We start from the raw sequence: 27,505 nt of genomic DNA on the forward strand, positions 1-27,505 counted from the left end.
AGTATAAGCACTATGGTTCCATCTGCCCGATTTTATTGGGAACAAGGGCACTGTAACTGCTATCAGAGAAGGGAGCCCAGGGGCTCCTCTTGCACCAAGGTCCTTTTTCAGAGTTGAGCCAGGGAGGGGAGGGCGACAACCCCTTTTCAGGCAGGGTCACACTATCACCCTCAGCAGGACCTCCCCAAAAGGCTATGTTCCTTTAGCTTAGCACTTGGCACTTAAGGAAAAGAGACCAATGAAGGCAGCACTGGGAAAACAAGCCCAGACTTATCAGGATACCCACTCAGCCAACTGCTTTAGTGCTTCTTCATCTTCATCTGCTTCAGGAGCTTCAGGGACAAGGATACCCAGAGAAAGAAAGAAACGTTAGGGCGGTAGCAACTTCCAACAATCCCCTGCTAGAACACTGAAAGTCTGCTGAATTTTCTTTCCCCAGCAAAGAACCTAAAGGTGTGGTCCTTCTGCTTGCTGGGCTGCTGCTAACTCCCAGGGCACCCTTGTACAAATTAAGAAAATGTGCTTCTCTCTCCCAGAACTTGCAGCCCTACACCAGGGTACCCAGCTTGCTGAATGAGGCACAAGCTGGACTTTAGTCTTCATTCCTGTTCAGCCAGGTGCCCTTATGCAGTCAACAACCTGTGCAACGGTAGCAGCAGCCCTCTCTGCCTGGTTCCTTTGAAGCAGGATGTAAGCGGAATAATCTTTCCCCGTATCTATCCCACCTCCTCAAGTCCTTAAGACAACAGAATAGCCCTGAGTACCTGGTCCTGCAGGCAGATGTGTAGAGGGTACACTGGGCAGTTCAAGGGGGGGTTCTTTCTCCTTGTCACCCACAGTTAACAAGTCCCGGGCCAATTCCTCCTGCTCCAGCTCCTCTAGCTCTTCCAACAGTTCATCCTGGATATGGAACAATAAAACTGTTTAAGATGAAGAAATGAGGGGCGCCTGGGTGGCACAGCTGGTTAAGCGTGCGACTCTTGATTTCAGCTCAGGTTGTGATCTCAGGGCCCTGATCTCAGGGTTGTGAGATCGAGCCCCATGTTGGGCTCCAAGCTCAGCAGAGTCCGCTTAGGACTCTGCCCTCTCTCTCTGCCCTTCCCCTCCCGTGATCTCATGCTCTCTCTCTCAAATAAATAAATATAATCTTTAAAAAAAAAAAAAAGATGAAGAAAGGGAACTTCTACTTCCAAAAACATACCACTTTTGGAGTCCCTCTCCTGCCCCAAACTTGCCCCATGATTCTCTTGGGCATTCCTTCTGGCTGGTCTCCTGCTTTCTCCCATATTCCCTGACCCCTCAGTCCCAATCACCTCATCCACAATGTCTCCAAAGCCCACAGGCCGAGATATGGCATCCGAGATCTGCTGGGCCACCTCCTGTTGTTCTGTAATGTCAGCCATCAGTTCATCCACCTTGTCAATGTCCCTGAGAACAAGATATACAGCCAAGAAATCAGGCAACAACCCTCCTGACTCTCCTGTCTTGCCTGAGTGAAGCCCCTCCTGTCTGTGGCCTCAGGCTGATAAATCCACAGCTATCAGGTAGAAGAGGTCCCTGGGAAACTGTACAGAGGCAAGGGGGCCTGAGGATTGGTAAGAAGCCACACCGGGGAGGATAGGCTGCACTTCCCTCTCTGAAGCGTCTTAAATCATCTTTCTTCCTTATAATGCTTTAGCCAGCAAAGAGATCTTACAGGAAGCAAGGAGACCGACAGAGGTCTAGCTGTCATAGGCACGTCTATAATGTAAATTCACATTCTGAGAGGTTTTAACATTCAAAGTACAATACCAAGCTACTTTCCCCAGCGCCTGGGTCCCCTGCTTCCCTCCCCCCGTACCCACATGTCCTGGTAGGCCTTCTTCATGCCTTGGGCAGCAAGCTCCATGGTACGAAGCACTTCTGCATTGGTGGTGGCATTCTCGATGGCCTCACGCTGAAACTCCAGGGTGGATAATGTCCCATCGGTTTGTGCCAGCTGTTGTTCCAATCTTTTCTTCCTCCGCAAAGCCTGCAGGGCGGCTGACCCAGCACACACCCTGAACATCAGAGCCAGAAGCCCTCGCTTCCCACCTGGGCCCACCCTACCGGCGCCTCTCCCCCATTACCTCTCTTATTCTTGATCCCATGCTTCTTGGCCATTTGTAGCTCCTGTTGAATCTTCTGCTCCAGAAACTCCTGTTTCTTGATCAGTATCTTCTCTGTCTCCTTCAGTTTCTGTATTGCCTCTTCAGGGGTTGGCCCCTTCTCCTTCTTCCCTGGAGTCCAATCAAGCAGGCCCATATTGTGCGGAGGAAAAATATTAGCCACCAGTTACTAAGTGCATAGTTTGTGCTAGGCGCTTGACTGCATTATTGTTAATCCCAAAAGGACTCTCTGCAGTGAATGTACTATCTTCACTTTACAAATATGGAAAAGGGCACAAAGATGTTAAATTGTTTTTGTTTAAAATCACAACTAGGGGCACGTGGGTGGCTCAGTCGTTGGGTGTCTGCCTTTGGCTCAGGTCATGATCCCAGGGTCCTGGGATCAAGCCCCGCATCGGGCTCCCTGCTCCATGGGAGGCCCGCTTCTCCCTCTCCCACTCCCCCTGCTTGTGCTCCCTCTCTCGCTGTGTCTCAGTCTGTCAAATAAATAAATAAATAAAATCACAGCTAGTAAGAATAGAGGAGTAATCGAAATGTGGCAGTATGACTTTCAAATCCAGTATTCGTTTGCTATTCCCAGCTGCCGTTTAAGTCATTTCCAGGCCTTTTTTTTTAAATAATAGACTTCGTTTTTCGGAGCAGTTTTAGGTTCACAGCAAACTTGAGTGTCAGGTACAGAGTTCCCATACACCCCCTGCCCCCACACATGCACAGCCGCCCCACTATCACATCCCCACCATAGTTTGGTCACTTTTTATAATCACTGTTGCACTTGCTGTCCTAGCAGATGCTCAAGGTCCTGACTCCACAGGATCAAACTGAATGAAGTACAGGGGCTAGAGAAAAAAAAAATCTGATCTCAATTTTCCCCTTCATCTTCTGCACTCCTAAAAAAAAGATGGCCCTTGCCTGCTTAAAATCCTTCCACACTCTCTATTGCCTACAGGATAAAATCCAAAACTTGAATAAGACATACAAGGCCCTTCTTGATCTGGCCTTTGTTACCTCTACACACACACACACACACACACACACACACACACACACACTCCGTTCCCCTAAACACACCATACTCTTTCCTGCCTGTTTTGCACACAGTTACGTCTTCCTGGACAACCTCAATTCTCCACCCGGCATACCTCCAGCCTTCTGGCTCACAACCCCCCCGCGCTGCTTCTGTGCTTCCCTGGGTGGTAGGTCCATCTCCGGCATGGAGTTGCTACATGACACTGGATATGTCAGTTTTGGCTTGTCTTGCCCCACCAGATAGGCGCTTTAAGTAGGCAATCTTTCTTCATCACCTCAGATGCCCTCTTGGCCAGCATAAAGGAAGCACCAGTGTTTTGGAAAGGACTAGATGAGGATGGGCAGAAACTCATCCCCTCCCCCCCGCCTGAACAGTGGGGACCCTCCGCTCCCGTCCCGGCCGGCCCCCAGCTCTTCTCTCTGGGGCGGGGGAGGGGAGGCAGCCGGAGCCTGGCTCCCTAACAAGGCGGGGCCTCCTGGCACGTGAGGAGGCCTCGCTGGGCCGCGCGTGGGGTTCTCGGGACAGCCCGCGGCCACGGCCTTCCCCCACACCCCCGCGGCCAGCCTCGCCCCGGCTCACCCCTCCCGAAGAGTCTGCCGAACCCACTCATCGCCACCCTCGCCTCTCCCGCCTCCGCCCCACGGCGTCGGGCAACTTCCGCCTTGCTCGGGGAGGGTGCGGCCTCGGCGCTCCGAGACCCGCCTGGGCCAATCCCTCCTTGGGGCACCGCCGCGACATCATCAACTGGAGCCGACGAGGCCACTTCTACCACGTGACCCGAGCCACCAGCCCCCAACCCACTCGCTCCACTTAAAGCGGCCGCTTCACTTTGGGCTATAAAAAGGCCGCCGCACGCCCACCCCAAAACACAGTATTTGTTTTCCTGGAAGGGAGTGTGCAGGGTCGCGCGTCCCACTGCTTGGGGCCAGTGGAAGAGTTCTTCGGGCCCTTGGCAGAGCTCAGGAAACGGAGTGCGGATGGGGCGAGCACAAGGGGGGGGTCACAGTCGGGTGTGCCACAAGTTTCTATGGCCCAACCTGATGAAGACTAATGCCGCGCGCTCTGCTCTTGGCGCCTCCGGATAGGCGAGGCCGGCTACAACGCTAGACGAATAGAAACATGCCGCAGGACTTCTGTCACACACAAACATGCTTTAATAATTTACAAATACATCTGAGAATGCCTTCCTGATTTCCTTTAAGTTTTATGCCTCAAATGAGGCTCATCCACAAGACTGGACCTCAGGGCCCAGCTTGGACCTTTGCAAATGTCTCTAGTCCTTCAGTTAGGGTTTGAAGACTCATTCCATTCTGGACATGAATGCAGGTAACTCCTAGAAAGGAAAGAAAAAAAAAAAAAAAAGCCACATTTCATCAGGCCTGTTGTTCCTCTCACCTTTTTTGGGTGTCACCCAAATATTGTCATGCAAATTATCCATCCCGTACATACCTACCTAACCCCTCATCCGAACCCTTTCTCCTCATTCCCCAAAGGGCTAATCTTACCACTCAGTACCCAGTTTGCTGACGTCTACGATATTCCGCTTCTCATCATCAAAGAAGATCATCTGGGAGAAAAGAACTCCAGTCTTCCGCTGCAACCTGTGCAAGGAGGGGCAGGGAGCGGCCCCGCTGGCTTCTTAGCTCCTTCAGCCTCTCTGGTCTCCCCACTTCTACCCTTATCTCCACCTACCTCTCAAAGTGGGTGACCTTGCTGCCTGGATAGATTTCCCGATGAGCAAAGTATCTGTCAAGGTCAAAGAGCTCCAGAAGCTGGTTGGCCCCTTCGATCTCCCCTGTCCTGCAAGAAGGTGTCATAGCTGGGATCCGGAGGGCCAGAGCTGCAAGCCAAGTTATATTTAACCAGGGGGGAAATCAACTTGCTAGTTTTCCAGGATAGGGAGGCATCCTCGGTCCTCATTCAACTCCCTATGCTTCCCGTCTGACACAGGCGGCGGCTGAGCTAATGTTTAATAAATTAAAGGCACAGGAGAGGGTCCAATGACAACGATATGCAAATACATGCAAATCTGCCCCGCCGAAGTTTTTGTAGCCCCGGGGTTACGCGAGACGTCTCCTGCCTGCGTCTCTCAGCGTGAGACCGGCAGCGTTTTCCAGTCGCTCTCCTCACCGTGAAGCGGCCGCCATGGGCACATCAAGGTCCCGCAACCGCTGCAGGACGTCGGGCACCTCTGGGTACAGTCGGACGGCCTGGCCCCGCCGGTCCCGGACGGCCCCATCGCTGCAGGGCGAGAGCGCGCTCAGCTGCGGCCCGCCCCGCCCGGCGCCGGCCTCCCCAGCGCCGCCTCACCTGCTCCTGTGGAACGGGGGGTCTACGTGCGTGTCCACCCAGAACGGCCAGAGCGTGTAATCTGCGGGAGGACGGAGGGAGGGCTCAGGCTCGGAGCGCGCAGGCCTCGGGAGCTGCCGCTGCCGTTTGGGAAAGGAGAGCGCCCTGCGAAGCTCCCCAGGCCCGTCCCCTCACCCAGATCGAAGACCGCCAGCTTCGGGAGCCGCGCCATGGCGGGCGAGCGAGGCTTTCTTCGCGGCTGCAAGCCGCCCCGCCTGCCTTAGAGAAACGGCGACTAGAGCGTCGCCGCGCGGGGCTGCGGCCGTCTGCCTGGAGACCGCGCAAGAGCGCCTTCTGATGGTGGAGCGGGAGAAGGACTGCAGTAAAGTGCCACCGCCACCGCCGGGGGGACCACAGTGCTCCAGCCTCTCCAAGACACCTTCTTCCCTTACTCCTCCACTCCACCCAGCCCGGCCGGAGTCGGCTAAACTAGAGAAGCCGGGGAAGGGAGCCCTTTCGCCTGGCACCGCTCTCATTTTCTCTTACCAGTTGAGACCTAAGTGATCCATAGCTTGTCACTCCTCAACCTTTCTCCAAATCGGCCTGCCTTCTGTTCAGTATAGAACCCAGAGCCCCGAGCAGCATTTTAGCCACAATGTAGTGTCCGTAAAGCCCTTGAGGCCTTTCTGGAACCAGGCCCAAATGTCCAGGAGGGCTACAATGGGAGAGAATTCACTGTCCTGGTTTCTACCACCCCCATCAGTAGTATACTGGTAAATGTGTAACAACCAGTTTGGGGAGAGGGACTGATTTGCCACTTGAGGCCAATTTCAAGCTACCAGCATGAAATCACTTAAGGGGTTGGGAAGAGATGCCAATAATTAGATCTCCTGAGCTGGTAAGAACTGGCTCCACACCACCTTGGGTAGACTTTCCTAGAGTCTGATAATCCCCCACCCCAAGGGCACATTCCCTCCCATTGCCCTACTTCTTCAGAGGTGTAAATGAGTGTGTACTGGGTCCATTTCAACTTCAGTCACATTTGTGCAATACAAGAAAGATTCCAGGAGGTCAGGAAATATTTTATTGACAACTAGGGACGTGGCCATAAGAGAGGGAAGCACACAGGACTGCAAACTAAAACCCAACAGGCAGCAAGGGTCCTTTGGGCCAGGAACCCTGCATCCTGGCATCCTCACGATCTCCCACCAAACAAGACTTGGCATCCAGGAGAAGGGGCAGTGGCTCTGGTGTCCCACAGAGTGAGAGGATATATGATGCCTCATTACGAGCGACAGGGTAAGGAGGTAAAATGGAGGGAGGGTCCATCACTGCCTAAGACCACCTCCTCTCAGAGCCAACACGAGGTGGAGGACTGAACCACCTAGGATCTTGTAATCAGCTGCTGTCTTCTCATCATTCCTGCAGGAAAAGAAGGCAAAAAAAAAAAAAAAAGGCCTTAGAAATACCATCTAGAACAGGATTCTTACACTGGGTTTCTTGAGTCTTTCCTGGTCTATGAACTCAGATGAAAAAAAAATTACATCTTTATTTTTACTGACCCTTAACTGAAATGTGATATTTCTTTTAATTTTGAAAACAAGCAAAAAACCCACAGTGGTATTAGCAACATGGGTAACCTGTTAACAGAAATTGGATATTTTCATATCATATTACAACTGTTTGCAAGTATTTTGAAAATATGTCAAAATTATGGTAAATTAAACCCATTAGATCTTAACGTATTAATAAACCATATATATTATCACAAATTTGTTTTTAGTATTTTGAGAACTATATTTCAATATAGTTGCTCTTGTTAATCTATGTATTTTATGTCTGCAAAAATCTTATTCTGAGAAGGAATTCACAGGCTTCACCAAATCACCAAAGGATCTGAGGCTCCTCCTCCAGTATTTGCTCCCTCAACGTCACGTAAGATTGCCACACCTCATATCCATGTCAAACTCACATCTGTTTTCCACTGTAGATGAGCCGCTGCTGCTGTGGGGGGATGCCCTCTTTCTCCTCCACACGCTCCTTGATTCGCTCCACCTTTAAGGGTACAAGTAGTCAGGGACTGCTATGGGGTAAAACCATGGAAGTGGAAAGAACAAGAGCTATGCAGACAGCATGAGAGCGAAAAGGACTAAGTTCATCAGCATTTCCAAATGAATGTGCATGTAGGGAGACAGGCATGAAGTACTGGCCATACATTACCTTGTCTGTGGGTTCAATGTCAATCTCAATCTCCTTTCCGGTCAGGGTCTGAAACAGGCAAGGGTTTCATGAGTCCTGCAGCCTAATACACAATTTGTCTTCTAGATAAAACACCCTGTCCTGGTCCCTGGGGATCTACAACTTCCAAGAGAAGCTCATTCTCAGCAAAGCTGCTTTGAAGAATCAGAAGGCTTTGACCCAAACCTGTATTTATCAAACACTTTTAGGCTGTAGAAAGCTCTGATAGGGCAAGATGCTATGAATCATTTGACCCTCCTAATCCTACAGGTCATTTTACCCCCCATCTTCCCACCCCCACCCCATTAGAATCCATGAGAATACTGGCATTCCTTTGGATGAGACAGCAATAAGAGATGTCCTAAGGAAAGCATGCCTTTGAATCAGGATGCCCTTGTTTCCTGTATCAAAGCTAGAAACTGACATTCATATAATTCAAAGAATTCTCAGACACCAGGGACCACCTCTGACCAGCTTTTTTTTTTTAAAGATTTTATTTATTTGAGAGAGAGTACACAAGCAGGGGGAGGCGCAGAGGAACAAGCAGACTCCCCACTGAGTGGGGAACCCAATGCAGGGCTCGATCCCAGGACCGTGAGATCATGACTTGAGCCAAAGTCAGACGCGTAACGGACTGAGCCACCCAGGCACCCCCAGCTTTTTAAGTAACACTAAAATTAACATTCTATTCTCCTCTTTCTCCAGACTTCTACTAAAGTGCAGCTCTAGTCTTCTTGACTTCTTCCACAGCCTACGGGCTGCTGATAATACATACAATAATTACACTGATTATACATTTATAAATGTTGTGCTTCATCTAATCTAATCTCCCATTCATCCTTGCTCTTAAAACTCTATCTGCACCATTCTACAGTAATCCAGACCACAAACACACCAAGCACAATCTGATTTAAGAGCATTTCTTTGTTTCTCCTGTTTTCCTTGTTGCCATACCCTCTCTCACTCTTTCCCAAATGTTCAAGGACTCTTTAAAATTGATAACTGGTCCCTAGTGCACTTTTTTTTTTTAAATTTTATTTATTTATTTGACAGAGACAGCGAGAGCAGGAACACAAGCAGGGGGAGTGGGAGAGGGAGAAGCAGGTTCCCGCTGAGCAGGGAGCCTGATGTGGGACTCGATCCCAGGACTCTGAGATCATGACCTGAGCCGAAGGCAGCCGCTCAACGACTGAGCCACCCAGGCGCCGCCTAGTGCACTTTAATACCTACTGCTAGTTGCTTAAGTGTCAAACTCTCTAATTTACACTCCAACTTCCTAAAAAACAGAAATTCATCTTCTTAATCTAAGCACAAAGCAGTTTGACATATAAGCAGTCAATGAATATTTGTGAAAGGGCTAAATACACCAATGATTATGTCATGATTATAGCCCACATTTAACGAACACTTTCCAACAGTCAGAAACTCCACTGAGCATCAATACATTGAATCCTTGTAAGTATCCATGAGATATATACTATTACTATCACCATTTTATAAAAGAGGAAAATGGGGCCTGGATAGGTTAAAAACCATGCCTATGAAGTCAAAAGGAGCGTGTGGACCCAAACACAGACTCTCTGACCCCAGAGCCTGAGCTTTTAAAACAACAACAACAACAACAACAAAAAACCCCAAAACTCTGTACTCAGTACTGCCTCAGTCTCAATGGTCTGGCATTGGGACCCGATGTATGCTCTTGTGATAGGTTCACAAAATAAGTTTCGACTTATGGTATTCAGTACTTAGGACCTAATTTCTCAACCTGAGAATCAGTTCAGTACTAAGAATATTTTTTAAGGGGCACCTGGGTGGCTCAGTTGTTAAGCATCTGCCTTCAGCTCAGGTCATGATCCCAGGGTCCTGGGATCAAGCCCCGCATCGGGCTCCCTGCTCAGCGGGAAGCCTGCTTCTCCCTCTCTCACTCCCCTTGCTTGTGTTCCTTTTCTCCCTGTGTCTCTGTCAAATAAATAAATAAAACCTTTAAAAAAAAATTTTTTTTTTTTTTTAAATGCAAGAGTAACTCCTTTAGATCTATCTGTTTGGGTGCAAAAGAATAAATTACAACAGTGATTCTCAAGATTCATTGGCCCAATCCAAGCTGGTCTGTGTGAAAATTTATGGTAAAATGGGAAAAATAATGACAACAGTGAGATTTTCGTAAAACAAACATATTCAGGAGTGCCTGGGTGGCTCAGTCGGTTAAACTTCCGACTTGATTTTGGCTCAGGTCATGATCTCAGGGTCGTGAGGTCGAGGCCTGAGTCAGGCTCTGCACTCAGCAGAGTCTGCTTGAGATTCTCTCTCCCTCTGCCCCTCCCTGCTGTCTAAAACAAATAAATAAAACCTTTAAAAAAATTAATAAAAAAATTTTTTAAATGTCCTTTTATGAAATGATAGAAACAATATATGGTGGGGGTTTTTTTCCTGACAAAAGGAAAAGTTTGCAATTCTGTGTCATCCATAAATTACTTCACTTTATTGATCTTAATACTTTATTTTTTTAAATTTATTTTAAAGATTTTATTTATTTGACAGAGAGAGACAGCGAGAGAGGAAAGACAAGCAGGCAGAGTGGGAGAGGGAGAAGCAGGCTTCCCACAGAGCAGGGAGCCCGACGCGGGGCTCGATCCCAGGACCCTGGGATCATGACCTAAGCTGAAGGCAGACGCTTAATGACTGAGCCACCCACGCACCCCGATCTTAATATTTTAAATGCAAAGATTCTTCAAGCAGATAATCTATTTCTAGACTAACTAACTTGAAGGAAAAACTTGAAACTTGAGCACATATTCCAAGAGGAACGTGATTACTAAACAGAACAGTTTTACTGTAAAACACCAGGAACAGCCTAATACCTATTAATAAGAAAACTATTAAACTATGGTTACATCCACAGAATGATATATTTATTATGCAATGGTTTATACATTAACATGGAAAGATCTAAAGAATGTATGATTAAGTATCATTTTCCGTATGTAGCTATACACACACACACACATAGAAGAAAGGATTAAAAGCACACATACCTCCTATAACAGTAATTATCTTTGAGGAGAGTAGGACTGAGAGGAGGGTTTATCAAGGGTAACTATCCCTTTATCTGCACTAATAAAATTTCTAGTAAAAATATACTCCATCACACAAATAATAATAAACAAATATTCATTCTGACTTAAAAAAATTTTAAAGAGTAAAAAGGACCCTAAGAGGGGCACCTGGGTGGCTCGGTTAAGTGTTTGCCTTTGGCTCAGGTTGTGGTCCCAGGGTCCTGGAATGGAGCTCCGCTTCTGCTGGGCTCCCTGCTCAGCGGGAGTCTGCTTCTTCTTCTCCCTCTCCCCCTCCTGCTCATGCTCTCTCTCTCAAGTAAATAAATAAAATCTTAAAAAAAAAAAAAAAAAGGACCCTAAGAGAACTGCTCTCCCAAGGGTAAGATGCTTGGACCTAATGACATTAAAAAAAAAAAAAAAAATATATATATATATATATATATATATATATATATATATATATAGTTTGTAAAATTTAAAACTCTAAGACTGGGGGCGGCTGGGTGGCTCAGTCATTAAGCATCTGCCTTCGGCTCAGGTCATGATCCAGGGTCCTGGGATCGAGCAAAAAAAAAGAAAAAAAGAAGAGTCCTTTTTTACAGATAAATACTGAAATACATACAAATAACACATGCTATGCTATTTGGGATTTGCTTCTTATGACATCAGGTAAGGAGAGTTGGTGAGTATAATTAAGATTGGCCATGGGATGACAGGTTTTTGTTTTGTCTTTTTAAAAGATTTTATTTATTTATTTGACAGAGAGATAGCGAGAGCAGGAACACAAGCAGGGGGAGTGGGAGAGGGAGAAGCAGGTTCCCCGCTGAGCAGGGAACCCTATGCAGGGCTTGATCCCAGGACCCTGGGATCATGACCTGAGCTGAAGGCAGACGCTTAACGACTGAGCCACCCAGGCGCCCCTGAGATGATAGGTTTTGAAGCTGGGGTGCATTATATCCTTCTCTCTCCTGCTGAATATGTTTGAAATTGTCCATAATTAAAATTCAAAGTAACAACGTGAACAATTTTAAAAAGATACTCTTGATACTGCATTTCTTCCTCCAAATCTGGTCACTGTGGAATACATTCGATGCTGTTTAGCAAGTCAATGATGAACCTAAGCCCAACATACTGCTTTAGGCACTGGAGGGGATATAAAAGAAATAAGTGATGCAACCCTTGCAAACCATCTTTTTCAAGTGAAGATTTACGACCAAGAAACAATGAGACATAAAATTAATAGAACAAACCAATATAAACAGAAATGCCATATTGAATATTACTATCCAAACACAGGGTATGATGACAAAGTGCTATGGTGGGTGAAAATCACATCAATTTAAACCTGAATGAAATTAACATTTCACACCCACTATAAATAATATATAAGTGTATATATATATATATAAATAATATATAAATAAATATAAAAGCTAAAATAGAAATGATGGACATGACTAAAAGTTAGCTAGGGTACAGAGCAGCTGAAATCCTTATTCATTGCAAGTGGGAATGTAAAACGGTAAAACCCCTTGGAGAACTGTTTGGCAGTTTGTTTTAAACTTACATATATTTACCACATGACCCAGTAATTCCATTAATAGGTATTTATCGAGGGGAAATGAGAACATATGTCTACAAAAAGACTTGTACAGGGCTCCTGGGTGGCTCAGTCAGTTAAGCATCTGCCTTCAGCTCAGATCATGATCCCAGCATCCTGGGATCAAGCCCGCATTGGGCTCCCTCATCAGCGGGGAGCCTGCTTCTCTCTCTCCCTCTGCCACTCCCCCTGCTCATTCTCTCAAATAAATAAAAATCTAAAAAAAAAAAAGACTTGTATAACAATGTTGTTCACAGAAACCTTCTTCCTAATAGCCAGAAACTGGAAACAACCCAAACATCCATCAACAGGAAAATGGATAAACAAATTGTGATATAGTCATCCAACGTTAATACTACACAGTAATAAGAAGGAACTACACAGATATGACAACTAAACACAATGCTGAGTGAAGGAACCCAGACACAGAATTATATATTCTATAACTCCTTTTATATGAAATTCAAAAAACAAGCAAAACTAACCTATGGAATTGTAACAGGGTAGGGATGAAAATGTTCTAGATCTTGATGCCGGATGTGGGGTCAGGGCATACTATGATGACAAAGAAATTTAAAGAGGACGTGTACACTATGATTTTTTGTATGCCGTGTCTCAAGCTTAGACTAAAAGTTAGGGGGGTACGTGGTAGGAAAACCTGGTTGGAGGTATTACAGAGAAATAAAGATATCAATTAATGAGACCCTAGACCAGAATAAGGGTAATGAGAATGGAAAGAAAATCAAGTAAAAAAGAGGTTATCAAAGGAAAAATTAGGTTCAAAAGTGAACAATGACTCTAAAGAACTGAGTTCCAGATACCTGGTAGATTGACGGGATCAGTATATGAGATGAATACTGGGATGATGGCCTAAGGCAGAAGATGATGTATTTAATTTTAGAAAGACAGAGATGAGGCATCAAGAGAAGATTTAAATCAGGAGAGATTTTGTTGTAAAGGACTGCAGAAAGAGATATGGAAAAAGTCAGCTACATGAAGATGACAGTTGAAGAATTCACAAAGAAACCCTAATAAAACCTATCATTTGTATAGTAACGGAAGAGCTAATTGTTTTCATACGTACTTAACATCATAAAACAATGCAGCCTACAAAAGAGAGAAAGATGAAGGACACAGAAACCTGTTTGCGGAGGCACAAAGGAAAGTGTTTCAGGAAAGGAGACTGACAATTTTAGAGAAATACCAAACAAAAATGGATTCAAAGAGACAAAATCTAGAACCTTGCTAGTCAGTGTAGTCCCCAGACAAGCAGCATCAGCATCACCTGGGAGCAGGTTAGAACTACAGAATCTCAGGTCTCATCCCAGACCCACCGAATTAGAATCAGCATTACAAGATCCCCAGGTGATTCTTAAAAGTGCTTTCAAACTGAGAAGTCCAACCACAACACACTGTTTTTTTAAACTGTAAGTCTCAACCCATCAATGGGTTATGAAATCGACTTAGAACAGAACTGGAAATATCAGAGCACATCACACATGGTAAGTTTTTTGAGATTTTTTTTTTTTTAAAGTTTACAAAACCCAGCACCTGGATGGCTCAGTCGGTTAAGCGTCTGCGTTCAGCTCAGGTCATGATCTCAGGGTCCTGGGATGGAGCCCCAAGTCTGTCTCCCTGCTCAGCGAGGAGCCTCCTTCTCCTTCTGCTCCTTCCCCTGCTGTGCTCATGCTCTCTCAAATAGATAAAATCTTTTTTTTAAAAAAAGTTTACAAAACCCTGAACTCAGAGTAAAAACCTCCTCTTTGACTAAGAGGATGTGAGAATCCATATCCAAAAGCATTCTAGTGTTTCTCAGACTTTGACAGTGACCCACACTAAGAAATACATATGTACTAATAACACATACATGTGTTTAATACATATAAAATGAAAACAAAAATTTCGTGAAACAATACCCTGATATTTCTATTTTATTTCTTTTAATATTGCTTGCGACCCATTCAATTGATTTTACAATTAGTGACTCTCTTAGTCACTACTCAAAGTTTGAAAAACCATGATTTTTAACATGCTCTTTGGCCTCAATCCTCAGCTAGGGAAGTGGTCTGGAAAGACTGAAGAGGTTAAGAATGGCTGTTAACCACGGTAAACACACTAAAGAGCTGATGAAATAACAACAAACTTACTCAGCAGCAAAAAGGCCAAACTAGCGTTGCACTGCGTCAATTTTTAGTTTCTGTCTCTCTGTCCGAAGGTACGAAAGAAGCAATAGCAGATAGGACTAATGAGGGTTGGGAATCGGTGAGGAACCGCGGGAGACTTGGAGATGAAGGAAACGCTGCTAGTACCAAGAACCAGGGCACGGATAACTAACCTGCCTCAGCCAAGGAAGTGAGCCTAGTCCAGGAGGCCCGGCTCAGAAAGGCAGGTGCTGACTGAACACACTCCCAGCTCTGGTTCCTGAAGCCTGGCTGAGATACCGCACACTGGCGACAACCAGCAAAGGCTCACAGTCTAGCTCCTCAGAGGCCCCCGGTTCCCCAGGCTAAAGTTTTTGTGTTGTGCTTGGAAGCAGCTGCATTACGGGCTGGGAGAAGCAGGTAAGGAGGGCAATGCAGAATGGAGATTACAGCTTATTCCAAGATTCCGAGAAAGAGAGCCAAACTGCTGCTTGGCCTTCTCTATGACTGCGGGGGTTCGAGCACAGCGAGACCCCGGACAAAGGCGGCCTCCTTCTGGGTCATGGCACAGTCCTGGCGAGAAAGCAGGACCCGCAGAGGCCCCGGGGTCGTCTGGCGGGGCCAGTACCCAGCCCTCAAAGCCTTCTTGGGCCCCCCTACTTCCCATCACCCCTCGCGCGGAGCCCTGAGGCTGTCAGCACCCTCCAGGCTCGGGAAAGGCGTGGTTTTCCTTCCCCGCTTCTCCCGCAAGGCACAGCGGCCAGCCCAGTACCACAGCGTCTTGGCAAGGCTGGAGGTGCTCCCACCTTCACTTTAATTAGCATCTTCTTCCCAGTTTGGAGCTGCACGCAGATAATTTGCTGCTTCTACCGCTGTGGTCGCCGCGGCCGCTCCCCAGCAATCCGCTTGTGGGAGTCACTTCTGCTTCCGGGTCACTGCCTGGCTCCACCCCTCCCTCCCCCCACCTTCTTTCCACGGGGTTCCCGAAAGGCTCAGGAATGCTCCTGCGTTTCGTTTTGGTGGCGTCGTAAATAAAAAGAAGGCGGCGGTTTAGTTACAGCGGAGATGACGCCTCCGCGATTCTTAGAGTCCCTAGCGAGCCGGAGCTTGGAAAGCAGAGTCGGAACGAACTACTTCTCCCATCATGCCAGGGGACAGCTCCGCGCGTTTCACCCTGGGAGTCGTAGTCTTCCGCCCCTCGGATCCAACTGCAACCTCGGTGTGTGAACTCTGTTACCCAGAAGGCCTCGCACGGCCGCTGCCGAAACTGGGATTTTCCGTTTATCCTTTTCGCCCGCAATTGGCGGAACCTGTTGGTGTGGCCCACAAGGCTCAGCGGGGCTGCACGAGGCTAGTTGCTAAGCAAGGGTGACGGTAGTCAACTGTCACCTGGGCCACGGCGACAGGAAGTGAGTACCGCTATTCCGGAAACTAGTTGTGGGAATCTCCCCCATTCCTCCTCACCCCCAAATCAGCCTTACTTACCCCAAATTGCTCTTTGCAAGGGTGGGAGAAGGAAGAGTAGTGAGGTTAAGTTAAGGAGTACACATTTTGGGGGTCATTCACGACTCCAGTCCAGTTCTTCTCCCCATCAGATAGTACCTGGGATGGAGATACTACAGGTCATTGCAACCATAGGACGGATCGGAGGTGACAGTCTTCAGTGACCATGCCTCAGCTAATGCCCGACCTCCCATAATTTAAGCAAGGCGAGAGATGAGCCATGCCTTTAGCTGTAACAGGGCATTAAGGCCTACGGGGAGATTGGTTCAGATCCTGCCACCTGACTTTTTCTACCTTCCAGTTCTCGGATTTGTTGCTACCCCAAGGTCCCCGCCATGCCTCACATCGACAGTGACATCAAACTGGACTTCAAGGATGTCTTGTTGAGGCCCAAACGCAGTACCCTTAAATCTCGAAGTGAGGTGAGCCTACTTTCCTAATTCTACTTTCCTGACCCCAAGCTCCTGGTGGCGCAGGACTGAGAGGGATTTCTGGTTCTTGTCCTCGTTCAATACTCATTTATTTGATGAATGAAATGCTGTTTCCTGTTCGTATCTCAGGTGGAGCTCACAAGATCCTTTTCATTTCGGAACTCAAAGCAGATGTACACTGGGATCCCCATCATTGCTGCCAATATGGATACTGTGGGCACCTTTGAGATGGCCAAGGTTATCTGTAAGGTAGGATTTCCCTTATGCAGGTTCCCCACTGGTGACCAGTTATGTGGGCTGACTGCAGAGGTAATTTGCATCACCACCCCCACCCCAGGTCAGCTGCCTGGCTAGTTAACAGTCAGGATGTTCCAATTTACTATTTTATCCATTTTCTCCAATACTAATGCCTTTTATCTGGTAAGTTCAAAGGCACATCTGAATTAGTAAGATTCAAAACTAAGTTTTACCCCATTTTTCTGATACATAAACGTAACTTTCCCTTTTCTCCTGTCCAGCAGTTTACATACCCTGCCAACTTTTCCCACCTCCCAGGTCATCCCCTCCAAATCACATTCATCCCTCCAGTTACACCATTGTTCAGGACACTAAATATCCACTGTTTCAGTCTAGAAACTAAATATAGTTTGAGCATTCAAAAATTCCTACCTAGGAAGAGAAGCAGCTTATTAATTTTCTTTCATGTCTGCTACCCTTTTTTTATTTTTATTTTTTTGACCTTCCTCTTCTTTAAGTCCTAGGTTTCTGGGAGTTTCTGGGATATGCCCAAAATGGAATGTGTTTTTCTTATGCACAGGTTATTGTTCACTTTGAAAATAGAACATGCTGCTCCTGTCAGTAATATTACCCTGCCTCTATACTTATAGCTGAGAAGGTAGTTACTCTGGGCACTCAAAGAACATATGCATTCTTCTGGTTAATCCATGTAGCCCTGGTTGATGGATTCTGCTGCTGCTTGTGGCTCTATTAGCCTTAAAGACTTCATCTCCCTTTCTCTTCTTTCGATTGCTGTAAGTCTTTGTGGAATGTCTGTTGTCAACTTCTCTAAGGTTGATAGTTAAACAGTTTTAGTACTTTATTGCTGTTGCCATTCACTAACTGCTTAGGAATCTTCTTGTTGCCCACTGTCCACCTGCTCTGCCCAGTAGAGTTAAGGAATAGTGAATCTGACTTTAGCATTAACAAACGTGCTAGAATAGTGGCCCTTGTGGGGACTGTCTTAATGCTTTATGTCTGTGGCCCTTGTGGGGACTGTCTTAATGCCTTATGTTGAGACTGGCTTTTCAGTACTGCTGCTGAGTGCTAAAGAGATCAGATTTTAGAGATAGAGCCAAGTTTCACAGTAATAATAAAGTTGGATACAAGCATCTTTTTCTAGGTCTCTAGCTTGGTATGTAATTGGATGTGCTTATCACATCACACTATACCAGTATATCTCCAAGGTCTACTGACCTCATGGAATGATTTTTGTGTATCAGCACATTGATGGCAGAGTGTTGCTGAGGAAGTAGAACTCAATACCAGCTTTAGCTAGGTAGTGTTGATGAGTGAGTATAGCAATAGCACCTCCTTACTGCTGGCTGATACATGACTTCTTTGGATTTCTTGTCACTTGCAAGATTTGGGCTGTCTCCGTCAACTGCTCTCTTGTCTATTTGCATGTCTGCACTTTTAAAGCAGCAGCACTGTGGCGCCTGGCTGGCTCAGTCAGTGGAACACGGGACTCTTGATCTCGGGGTTGTGAGTTCAAGCCCCACGTTGGGTGTAGAGATTAAAGTCTTTTAAAAAAATAAATAAAATAAAAATAAGGCACAAGCACCAGCATTCACACCGGCCTCCGAGTGCCTTTCTCAAAGTATTGGGATATTGTTTTGCAATTTGTTGACCTATGGAATACAAGTCCGATGAGTTCACTGTATCCTTGAACTTGGTTGACTGAAACGGAAGGAAATGGACTTTTTAGGTTGGTCTGTGTCTCCAAAAAATCTGTCCTTTACTCCAGTGGAGATGGAGAAAGAATGGGGTAGCACCTTATTGGCTCCATTGAGACTCACTGAATTATTGCTGGTAAATGGACCAGAAGATACCCAAAAATAGGTTAGTTCAGTACTAGGCTACCGTAGGGGGAGGGGCTGAGTCAGTGCAGGCAGATAGTGGCTCTGTCCAGCCTCTTCATGGCTCTTTCTTGTCTGCTGCTTGTCCCACTGCACCAACAGCTTGTCTTTGTCACCTGTAGGTGCTGATTGGTGAAATCCAATCCGAATGACTTTGTACTTTGGTTGGAGTGTTGGACAAGCACTGGCTTATGGGAAAAAGCCCTACTGGTATTTGTAGGGAGAATAATGGTTACGTTAAAATCCCAGCTCAACCAGTGGTTTCTTCAAGTTGTTTTCCAAAGTTCAGTCCTTTTCTCCCTCAGATAGAATACTATAAATGTCTGTTTCTAGCAAAAGAGACAGACGCTTGTAAAGTTCTATTCTTTTTGATGGCTTTTTCTTCTCCCCAGTTCTCCCTCTTCACAGCTGTTCATAAACACTACAGCCTCCAGCAGTGGAAAGAGTTTGCTAGCCAGAATCCTGAGTGTCTTGAGGTAATGCTGGTCCTCCCCTGATCCCTTCCTTATCCCAGTTTTCCAGGTATCTCTTTTTGGCTTCCTGGGAACCAACCCTCACCTTCCCAGCCCCGCTGGCTCCTCACTGGGTCATTTGTGACATGCCAGTGGCCCTGTCTCTCTCACAGCATGTGGCTGCCAGCTCAGGCACAGGCTCTTCAGACTTTGAACAGCTGGAGCAGATCCTGGAAGCTATTCCCCAGGTGAAATATATATGCCTGGATGTGGCAAATGGCTACTCGGAACACTTTGTTGAGTTTGTAAAGGATGTGCGGAAGCGCTTCCCCAAGCACACCATTATGGTATGTTTCCAGTACCCTGTAGTTGGTACGTTCCTCTTCCTTCCACTCTTTCCAGACACTCCATTTTATGACGTCAGTTGATTTCTCCTCTGCTGATTTTCCTAGTCCACTGAATCTTGTCACTAGGTGATAATCCATGGTTCCATGCTTAAAATGTTCAGATTGGTTAGTGCAGTTACCTCTGTCCCTTGATACACGCCTTGTACATACCTATGGTATATATTCATCTGCCCACTGAAGTGGACGTGCACTAGAATCATATTAGAGGGGTCACGTGAAAGAGTTTTATTTTTTTTTTTTTACAAGCTTAGGGGAGTGATGGCAAGGCCTCATTTTCTCTACAGCATCAAGGGGTCTCTCTGTACTGTCCATCGGAAGTAAATACAGATGGATATTTAGCTTACATGACCACATCTCCCCCTTTCCCTGAAGCCAGAGATTTTATGACGTAACAGCTTAATGACAGGATGTTTGGATCTCTTGGCAAGGACGGGAAGATAAATCTGTAAATCAGCTCTGGCCTTGGTCCAACTGGACCCCAGCTTTACCCTAGTGCAACAGTGATACTGGCCACTAACCCCCTTACCTCAGCTTGGGAAGTAGAGTCCTTGCCCAGTAGAGGAAACCTAGGTACCCTTCTTTGTAATAACACTGGAAGGTCACGGTCCAGGCATGCTGTGTATGAGAGCATGCAACCTCCTCTCTCGTTTCCGACCCTAAGAGTGCCGTTTTGTGCCTCAGGCAGGGAATGTGGTAACAGGAGAGATGGTGGAAGAGCTGATCCTCTCTGGGGCTGACATCATCAAAGTGGGAATTGGACCAGGTAAGCTGCTTCCCTGGGGGCCATGGGCTACCTCAACACTGGCAAATGCCTGTGGAGCACTTCACTGTTCTCATTACATTCTTCTCAGGCTCCGTGTGCACCACCCGGAAGAAAACTGGAGTGGGGTACCCACAGCTCAGTGCAGTGATGGAGTGTGCAGATGCTGCTCATGGCCTCAAAGGCCACATCATCTCAGTAAGGCCCAAGGGCAGGGTAGGGCATGAGGCTGCCAAACATCTGTGTTTTCTGCTGGGTGTGGAGACTGTGGTAGCAGTGGATCAGGACTCCTGGGTTCCTGTCAGCTTTGAGGTGGGCCGTGGGGACATCGCTCAGAGTGCTTGGGCAATCCATGTTCTCTCTTCATAGTGCTCCTTACTTTGCAGGATGGAGGCTGCAGCTGTCCTGGGGATGTGGCCAAGGCTTTCGGTAAGGATGTTGGGAGAGCATGGAGGGAGGGTCCTGTAGAAGAGGATAAGTCACCTCTCAGGGTCAAGGATCAGGCTCGGAAAGGCTGAGAAAGCCATTCAAATTCTTTCACAATATGAACTAGTGACCCTGAAGCTGTGGTTGTCACCTGGGGCAAGCCAGCAAGAGAAATCCTGAGACTCTGATATGGACTGCCCAAGTGCAGGCCACGGCCACCTTTAGTATCCCCCGGACTGTGGGAGTACAGTTAGAGACTTTTGCCCTTGGGACACTTGGAGTGAGTCTTGTTTAGCTGCACACAATGAAAAGAAATGACCAGAAGATGGCAAAAGCAGCAAAAAACAAGAGAGAGCAGGCAGGGAATCTCCAGAGGCTCTTTTTAAGTTCTTGGGGAAATCAAGCCCACTGAGTAGAGGCCAGAGCAGAGCAGGCCTGTGTGGGTTGTGGGTCAGCTAGGGGAACAAAACCGGGAAGATGTTAGACTCATTGTCAGGACTGAGAATTTGACGTGAGTTGCTTCTCAGGGTGGGTATGTGGGGACCTGGGCCAAATTCACTTCCTTCCCCCCCTTGTGGATGCTGGCAGGGGCAGGAGCTGACTTTGTGATGCTGGGTGGCATGCTGGCTGGGCACAGTGAGTCAGGTGGTGAGCTCATCGAGAGGGATGGCAGGAAGTACAAGCTCTTCTATGGGATGAGTTCTGAAATGGCCATGAAGAAGTATGCCGGGGGCGTGGCTGAGTACAGGTATGTGCAGAGGTCCAGGAGCCGAGGGTTCCTGGAAAGGGTGACTAAGTAGGGTGGTGGCAGAACTCCTGGCTGCTGGGAGGTGCATGGTACAGTTCTTGGAGGAACAGTGGTGAGCTTGGGGCTCAATGCCATAGAGCAGGGGAGAGCCATCACTGGGCTTAAGGAACCCAAAAGGAAAAGGTAAGAAAGTTTTTCCTCCTCGAAGGGCCTCAGAGGGAAAGACAGTGGAGGTGCCCTTTAAAGGGGATGTGGAGCATACCATCCGAGACATCCTTGGAGGCATCCGCTCCACATGTACCTACGTGGGAGCAGCTAAACTGAAGGAACTGAGCCGGAGAACCACCTTCATCCGGGTCACCCAGCAGGTGACTCCAATCTTCAGTGATGACAGCTAGACCTGAGCAGCTATGCCTTCTCAAGGCTCTAGTACCCAGGCGCAGGGCCCCTCAGGTGGGCTCCTCAGCCATCCCAGCTACTCTGGCTATTTCTTAGTCATTTCCTGTTGCCTCGCTCCTGAGGGCGCCTGCAGTAATTCTGTCCTCTGTACACACAGAATGCCCAGGGCACTCACTGGGGAGCAAGCAAAGGCGGGCAGGCTGAGGAAATGAAGTCAGACAGGCAAATGTGAATCTGGGGATCCAGCATCCTGAAGATTATTAAAAGGAAAAGATGCTGATTCCTACCTAAGTATTTAATGGCCTTGGTCTGGAAGAGTGAGGCTCTTGAAATCATGTTTTGTTAATGAGCTTCATTAAATAGGATCTTTGAATACCTAAAAAACCCAAAAGTGTTGACATATTTTAAATATCTCAATAAAGGGGCGCCTGGGTGGCTCAGTCGTTAAGCGTCTGCCTTCGGCTCAGGTCATGATTCCAGGTCCTGGGATCGAGCCCCGCATCGGGCTCCCTGCTCGGTGGGAGCTTCTCCCTCTCCCACTCCCACTGCTTGTATTTCCTCTCTCGCTGTGTCTCTCTCTGTCAAATAAATATATAAAATCTTAAAAAAAAAAAAAATCTCAATAAAGAGATCCCAAGGACTTTGAAGATTCTGGATCTTTCTGCACAAGGCTGGCACCTGGGTGCTGCTCCAGGGCAAGTGGCAGTAGAGTTGGCACTGACCCAGTAGAGCCAAGGACAGGAAATTACTTTTTCCATGAAGTATCTCCATTCCAGTGCCACCACCCCCACGCAACCCGACGGCATGAGAGTTTACGAAGTACAGTGTGCTGTCAGGACACACAGATATTTTTAGCATAGCGAAGGGAAATTTCCCTTCCAGGCTATCAACCCTTCTTGGCACATGTGAACACCATTTTCCAGGGGAAGTAAAAAGGCAAAGGGATTCCTCCAGCCCTGGTGAAGCCAGTTCTAAGGAATGACCTACACTGACTTGATAGAAGCCTTAATTCCCCTTCCTCACACCAAGGCAGTGTTTTAACAAATCCAAATTTTAATTAACAAGGATTACAAGGTAATTTTAGCAAGGTAGTCAGGTCACCCAAGCCCGGGCTTCTGCTTTATTCCCACTAAACTGTAGAGCTGAGGAAGGAGACAGGCAGAGTGCAGAGGGAATCCCAGTCCTAAGTGTCTAGACCTGTCTCTATAGTCACGGGAGGGACAGACATGGCACTGGGGCCAGAAGTGGGGAGGTATTCATAGAAGGTGGGGATCAAGGTGTCAAACTTTGTCTTCTGATAGTTTTCCAGAGACTCCTGCAGAGAAGGGAGCAGGGAGATGCTATCATCCTCTCATTCCCTGAGCCCTCCATATTCTGGAGCATGTGGGTTTCTCTGTCTTGTTCTGCTCAGCCCCTTCCCCAGCTTTCTGTTCCTTCCTACTCACCCTTCCTTCCTTCTGGCCATTTTCTTCTTCATCAGAGTCCAAAACCAAGTCCCCTATGGTAATGACAGAGCTGCACAGAGATGGAGGACACACTGCAGGAAGGAAACCAGAGTCAAAGTACCCTTCTAGGCAAACAGGCCCTCAAGAGTCCCCGTGAGAGGAGGCTGTCTGACCCAGTCTGACTCAGAATACTTACATGGCTTCCTGGCTTTAGGAGGGGATAATGACAGTCTCAGGGGGTCCATGGGGCAAACCAGGCAATTCCTGCATTGGGAGCAAGCAAAAAAAATAAGGTGAGGGGAAAGCAGGCAAAGAATGTGCTGCTAGTAGGGAGAAGCAACTGTTCCACTCACTCTTCTTGCTCTGAAGCAAACACCTCAACTGGGTTCTCCTTCAGAGCCCTTCCCCCCAGGGTCTGGGATGGACTCTTTGACTTTCCAGTGGAAGCTGCTCTCGTGCCCCCAGCACCTGCTGGATCTGCCATGTCTGTCCCATGTTCTTCCCTGTTCTCAGGCTCAGATAGGACTTGGGTTGGTGAACCCAGATTCCTAAAGGGGAACAGCATGACTGTGGGGCGCTCCTTATGGCCTCCCTTAGTGGATGCCCATCGGGACTGGATTCTTCGCCGGCCTAGAGGGGCCAGATTGAAGTGGTGGCCAGCCGTAGGTTCTGGGTGCTTCCTTAAGGCTGGTCCCTGAGGTAGGTGTGGGCCAGGCCTAGCATTTGGCAAAGGATCATGAAGTGCTAGTTTTGGTTGCTGAGGAGGATTCTGCTCCGTGGGCTCTGTCACGCTCGCTGAATCGGGAACGGAGCACTCTGAAAAAGAAAATGCAGCTCCTCAGAACAGACAGAAACACAACTCAGTCTGGTTTCTTATGGCTCAGGTCCATGTAACCCTTCCAATAGCCCATCTCAAAAGGTCTCAGGCCAAACAATCCACCCCCAAGTTCCTAGTTCTCCCAGATGGTCCTCGTACCTGGAAGTGGCCACCCCATGTCCACACCATACTGGCTCAAGACAAAAGAAGAAGTGATAGAAACTCCAGGCTGCATCCAGCTCAGCACATCCTGAAGCTGTGGGCACAGGGAGAGAGGCATGAAGACCACAGTCCTTGCTACAGCCAGCCCCACTCTGCCCTTATCTTGTCCCAACAAAACCTGCTGTGTCTGCAGTGCAGGCAGGGCTTTTTCTAGCTGACACAAGTATTCAAAAAACAGCTTTTCCATGGCAGCCAGAAAGGGTTCCCCATACTCTTGTTCAAGTTCCTGCAGGGAGGCAGAAAGGCAGGTGAGAAGAGGACTAGCGAAATGTTAGCCACATAATAGCTTCCAAGCCAGCCAGTCTCACCTGCAGCCTGGAAGCCAGGTCCACTGGGGCCTCTCCTAGTTGCTTCACCTGTTGGCAAAAGGTCTCCTGTGCCTCCGAGACCTTCCTCAGATCCTGCTTTGTCTGTTGAGAGCAGGAAAAGCAGACAATTTAGGGTCACCAGGACCCAGGGGCCGGAAGGAGAATCAACTTTGTGGCACCCAGTATTAACTGGGGTATAGGGCTTGTTCCAGGGATTACTCACAGCTTTGGGGTCCCGCACTACAGGTCCAGACTCTGGGAAATGGTGATGCAGGGCATTCAGAACCTGGGCCCACGGCCGGCCCTGCAGGATCAACTCCACCACTACCTGTAAAGGGTACTAAACTCGCAATCTCCACTTTGGGGCAAGCTGCCCTTTCCCAATGAGTCCCAACCCCAAGCAGTCGGCCCTCGGCCCTCGCATCCCTCCCCTTTCCCGTCTTCCAGCTCGTACTGGCTCCAATACCTTGGCCTTTAGGCCCATACATAGGCGTTCGTGGTGGCGGAAGCGAACTAAACCGGGGGCAGCAGCGCGCAATGATCGCAGAAACTCTAATACTCGCGGAAAATGCTCCACGCAGCGTCCCCGCACGACTTGCCAGCTGGCGGCGGCGGCGAAGCGCAGAGCCGCGGGACCGGCCCCCGGGGGCGTGGCCATGGCCGCGGGCTCCGCCCCGGGGGCAGGCCCTCTGGGTTCCTTCCTCCACGGCGAGGCTTCTCGACTCCTCCTAGGGGCGAAGCTTCCGGCGGCTCTCAGTGGCTGCGCTGTTTCGGTCTGCGCCGGATACTTCGCGATGCGATCCTTTCCATAGGCCACCGGAATCCTGGGGGTTTTGAACCCGGGCTGGAGTCTGAATGGAGAGGCTGGCCAGCTCCAATGGCACCAGGTTCTCTGTTTTCCACACCGCCGCCCCCTCAAGCCCGAGGGCTACCCCGCTTCCGGCTCTGCGGCCAGTTTCCCTGCCCCGGAAAAGGGCGGTAATGGAGAACCAATGGGCTACCGGGCAGGGAGACGTGACGTCGTGTCATAAGGCCACGCCCCAACAGATCGGGCGTCTCTCCCGCCCCCGCTCCCTCCGCCCAATAGCCCTAGGGCGACGGAAACTGCTGAGCGGCACTCTCGGGGCCCCCGCCTGTCTTGGCGGAGCTTACAAAGTCACGTCCTTCTCTAAGGCTGGACTTACTTGCCTGGAAAGCGAGGATCATGCCCTTCCCTTCCCCCATCGTCTGCGCCACTGATGTACGATTCCTTAAATCCTAGCCTCGAAGCAGCCCCTGCAGAACCTTGCCTGGCGGCACGCCTGCTTCCAATAAGAATTCAACTGTCCCTTTTTAAAAACAGTAGAGGGCGCCCGCCTTTAAAAAATAAATACAAAGTTTGAAAAGCTAAGTCAGGTGGTTAACTTGGTTTTCTCAGAATGATGAGACTGTAGGTAATATTTTGTGCTTTTCGGTGTTCGATATCTTTTTTTTTTTTTTTTGTATCCTGTAGTTTTAAAATAAATAAAAAATAAGTTTCCCTTTTCGGATTTCTGTCGCGTGCTTACTCCAGCCAGCCCCCAGATGTGATTGACTGACTTGTCTCTTTGTCACCCTTCCTGGTGTCTCTTCTTAATTTCATCACCAAGTACAGAGCCTGGCACACTGTATATTCTTTAAACGTCGGTTGAATGAATTACCTTTCCTGACTACCTTACAGGGATGTAGTGGAACTACCCTTGTTGCGGACCATCTCCCTTCCTAGAGGTAGTGCCCCCAGGATCCCTGCTTGACTCACCCAAGATGAGTCTTGGGTGATCCACAGGGACTGCTGGACTGAAAACTGGAAGTTACCTTCCCTTATAAGTTCTGCTCTTCCTCCTGGGCTCTGTATTTCTGTGCAGGGTGCCTCTCCTCACCTGTGAGTGAGAAACCCAGACCACAGCCCTTAACTCAGTCCTCCCTCCTCTCCACATCTAATTGTCACCAAGTCTAATCAGTTCTACTTCCTATGGAACCTTGTTCCAACCCACCCCATTTTCATTCTCACTGCCTCTATGCTATTTCAGGTGTTCCTGTTTCTCACCCTCCCCACCTCCAGCCCAACTCCTTTCTAATTTATCACATTGCTTTCATCATGAATCTCGTGAAATGCAAAACTGATCATGTCATTCCTAACTGAAAGCTCTCTCTTACTTTCAAAAGAAAGCCCAAACTCTGAAATAGGGCAAAAAGATTTTTAATCTGGTCAAGCTTTTCTTCATCCATATTCCTTGCCACTCTGCATGTATGCACCTAGATGCCAGACCTCAGCAAACGGGTTTCATTTTCCAAATACACTGTGTTGTCTTACATTTCTGTGCCTCGCACATACTAGATGATTCCTCTGTCCTCCTTGCCTCTTGGACTTGACTCTTTCTCATCTTTTGTGGTTCATCTGATAACCACCTCCATGAAGCTCATCAGAGTTCTCTTCTTGGGGTCCTCAGTACATCTTTTTATCACCACCTCTGTCGCAGAACCTATCTTGTAAGGTGGTTGTAAGAATTAAATAAATTAGTAACTATAAAGCACTTGGAACAGTGCCTGGCTCATAGTAAGTACTACATATGTGTTGTATTTTCAATGTCTATGTGTCTGTCACCCCAATGGGCAGGAGCCTCTTGAAGGAAGAGCTGGTTCCTTTCTTGTATGTGCAGCACCTTGTTCATGTGTTTACAGCTAATACAACCAGCCCCCTTTTTAGTCTTCTTTTACGGCCTTAGGAGCCCCTTGTCTTCTTAAATTCAAAGGTTCAAGAAGACAAGTGGTCGGAGCTCAGAACTTTGGCCATGTAGTCTCATGGCCACTGCTGGCACAAGAAGGGTGTTGGGAGGGAGAACATGGGAAAAATACAGCTGAGAAGAAACATAGAAGGTGGTTGTCCTCAATCCTTACTGTGCACAGGAGTCCACCGCTTAGCGAGCTTGTTAAAACAC

At 47.9% G+C, this 27,505-nt stretch overlaps 5 protein-coding genes across 12 annotated transcripts; 1 reads left to right on the forward strand and 4 right to left on the reverse strand.

The window, feature by feature from the left end:
• Positions 1-16: 16 nt before the first annotated feature.
• Positions 17-3,905, reverse strand: CHMP4A (charged multivesicular body protein 4A). 2 transcript variants are annotated; one of them, XM_036114696.2, is made up of 6 exons: positions 3,754-3,905; positions 2,109-2,258; positions 1,845-2,022; positions 1,314-1,428; positions 765-900; positions 17-332 (listed from the first exon to the last, which is right to left on the reverse strand). In XM_036114696.2, exons 1-6 carry the CDS (start codon positions 3,782-3,784, stop codon positions 274-276), a joined length of 669 nt encoding a protein of 222 aa, XP_035970589.1. In that variant the 5' UTR covers positions 3,785-3,905; the 3' UTR covers positions 17-273. The 2 variants fall into 2 exon arrangements, with proteins under 2 accessions (XP_035970589.1, XP_035970588.1); XM_036114695.2 differs by lacking the exon at positions 3,754-3,905 and adding an exon at positions 3,287-3,442.
• Positions 3,906-4,305: 400 nt separating this feature from the next.
• MDP1 (magnesium dependent phosphatase 1) lies at positions 4,306-5,817 on the reverse strand. 2 transcript variants are annotated; one of them, XM_036114701.2, is made up of 6 exons: positions 5,659-5,817; positions 5,485-5,545; positions 5,305-5,415; positions 4,867-4,974; positions 4,690-4,775; positions 4,306-4,507 (listed from the first exon to the last, which is right to left on the reverse strand). In XM_036114701.2, exons 1-6 carry the CDS (start codon positions 5,693-5,695, stop codon positions 4,416-4,418), a joined length of 495 nt encoding a protein of 164 aa, XP_035970594.1. In that variant the 5' UTR covers positions 5,696-5,817; the 3' UTR covers positions 4,306-4,415. The 2 variants fall into 2 exon arrangements, with proteins under 2 accessions (XP_035970594.1, XP_035970595.1); XM_036114702.2 differs by having other exon boundaries at positions 4,680-4,775.
• Positions 5,818-6,524: 707 nt separating this feature from the next.
• Positions 6,525-15,456, reverse strand: NEDD8 (NEDD8 ubiquitin like modifier). Its single transcript, XM_036114705.2, has 4 exons — positions 15,302-15,456; positions 7,684-7,731; positions 7,436-7,518; positions 6,525-6,885 (listed from the first exon to the last, which is right to left on the reverse strand). The coding sequence occupies exons 1-4, from the start codon at positions 15,317-15,319 to the stop codon at positions 6,792-6,794; spliced, it is 243 nt and encodes an 80-aa protein (XP_035970598.1). The 5' UTR covers positions 15,320-15,456; the 3' UTR covers positions 6,525-6,791.
• A 265-nt stretch (positions 15,457-15,721) lies between these two features.
• On the forward strand, positions 15,722-22,397 carry GMPR2 (guanosine monophosphate reductase 2). Of its 5 annotated transcripts, none has more exons than XM_036114685.2 (11): positions 15,723-15,904; positions 16,300-16,420; positions 16,559-16,678; positions 18,957-19,040; positions 19,190-19,363; positions 20,105-20,186; positions 20,275-20,381; positions 20,570-20,612; positions 21,198-21,357; positions 21,566-21,725; positions 21,914-22,397. In XM_036114685.2, the coding sequence occupies exons 2-11, from the start codon at positions 16,334-16,336 to the stop codon at positions 21,986-21,988; spliced, it is 1,092 nt and encodes a 363-aa protein (XP_035970578.1). In that variant the 5' UTR covers positions 15,723-15,904; positions 16,300-16,333; the 3' UTR covers positions 21,989-22,397. The 5 variants fall into 5 exon arrangements, 4 of the variants coding, with proteins under 4 accessions (XP_035970582.1, XP_035970578.1, XP_035970580.1 ...); XR_004924374.2 differs by having other exon boundaries at positions 15,724-15,904; positions 21,566-21,810; XM_036114689.2 differs by lacking the exon at positions 21,566-21,725 and having other exon boundaries at positions 15,722-15,904.
• TINF2 (TERF1 interacting nuclear factor 2) lies at positions 19,634-25,508 on the reverse strand. 2 transcript variants are annotated; one of them, XM_036114682.2, is made up of 9 exons: positions 25,015-25,508; positions 24,772-24,876; positions 24,549-24,650; positions 24,359-24,466; positions 24,178-24,274; positions 23,555-24,017; positions 23,398-23,465; positions 23,202-23,293; positions 19,634-20,645 (listed from the first exon to the last, which is right to left on the reverse strand). In XM_036114682.2, the coding sequence occupies exons 1-9, from the start codon at positions 25,204-25,206 to the stop codon at positions 20,559-20,561; spliced, it is 1,314 nt and encodes a 437-aa protein (XP_035970575.1). In that variant the 5' UTR covers positions 25,207-25,508; the 3' UTR covers positions 19,634-20,558. The 2 variants fall into 2 exon arrangements, with proteins under 2 accessions (XP_035970575.1, XP_035970574.1); XM_036114681.2 differs by lacking the exon at positions 19,634-20,645 and adding an exon at positions 22,792-23,071.
• Positions 25,509-27,505: the final 1,997 nt, after the last annotated feature.

Source organism: Halichoerus grypus, chromosome 8 (genome assembly GCF_964656455.1).
Source record: "Halichoerus grypus chromosome 8, mHalGry1.hap1.1, whole genome shotgun sequence".
NCBI lineage: Eukaryota > Metazoa > Chordata > Mammalia > Carnivora > Phocidae > Halichoerus > Halichoerus grypus.

Coding starts and splice junctions, on each gene's coding strand:
- GMPR2 (XM_036114685.2), top strand. CDS start 16,334: ATGCCTCACATCGACAGTGACATCAAACTGGACTTCAAGGATGTCTTG. Junction 19,364..20,104: donor TCCCCAAGCACACCATTATG/GTATGTTTCCAG, acceptor TTTGTGCCTCAG/GCAGGGAATGTGGTAACAGG. Junction 20,382..20,569: donor TCAAAGGCCACATCATCTCA/GTAAGGCCCAAG, acceptor CTTACTTTGCAG/GATGGAGGCTGCAGCTGTCC.
- MDP1 (XM_036114701.2), bottom strand. CDS start 5,695: ATGGCGCGGCTCCCGAAGCTGGCGGTCTTCGATCTGG. Junction 5,546..5,658: donor GCTGGCGGTCTTCGATCTGG/GTGAGGGGACGG, acceptor GTCCTCCCGCAG/ATTACACGCTCTGGCCGTTC. Junction 5,416..5,484: donor CCCCCGTTCCACAGGAGCAG/GTGAGGCGGCGC, acceptor CTCGCCCTGCAG/CGATGGGGCCGTCCGGGACC.
- TINF2 (XM_036114681.2), bottom strand. CDS start 25,206: ATGGCCACGCCCCCGGGGGCCGGTCCCGCGGCTCTGCGCTTCGCCGCC. Junction 24,651..24,771: donor TAGTGCGGGACCCCAAAGCT/GTGAGTAATCCC, acceptor TGCTCTCAACAG/ACAAAGCAGGATCTGAGGAA. Junction 24,275..24,358: donor CTGCACTGCAGACACAGCAG/GTTTTGTTGGGA, acceptor CTGTGCCCACAG/CTTCAGGATGTGCTGAGCTG.
- CHMP4A (XM_036114695.2), bottom strand. CDS start 3,359: ATGCCGGAGATGGACCTACCACCCAGGGAAGCACAGAAGCAGCGCGGG. Junction 901..1,313: donor TTGGAGACATTGTGGATGAG/GTGATTGGGACT, acceptor TTCCATATCCAG/GATGAACTGTTGGAAGAGCT. Junction 333..764: donor ACATCTGCCTGCAGGACCAG/GTACTCAGGGCT, acceptor TTGTCCCTGAAG/CTCCTGAAGCAGATGAAGAT.
- NEDD8 (XM_036114705.2), bottom strand. Junction 7,519..7,683: donor ACATTGAACCCACAGACAAG/GTAATGTATGGC, acceptor GTACCCTTAAAG/GTGGAGCGAATCAAGGAGCG. Junction 6,886..7,435: donor ATCTACAGTGGAAAACAGAT/GTGAGTTTGACA, acceptor CTTTTCCTGCAG/GAATGATGAGAAGACAGCAG.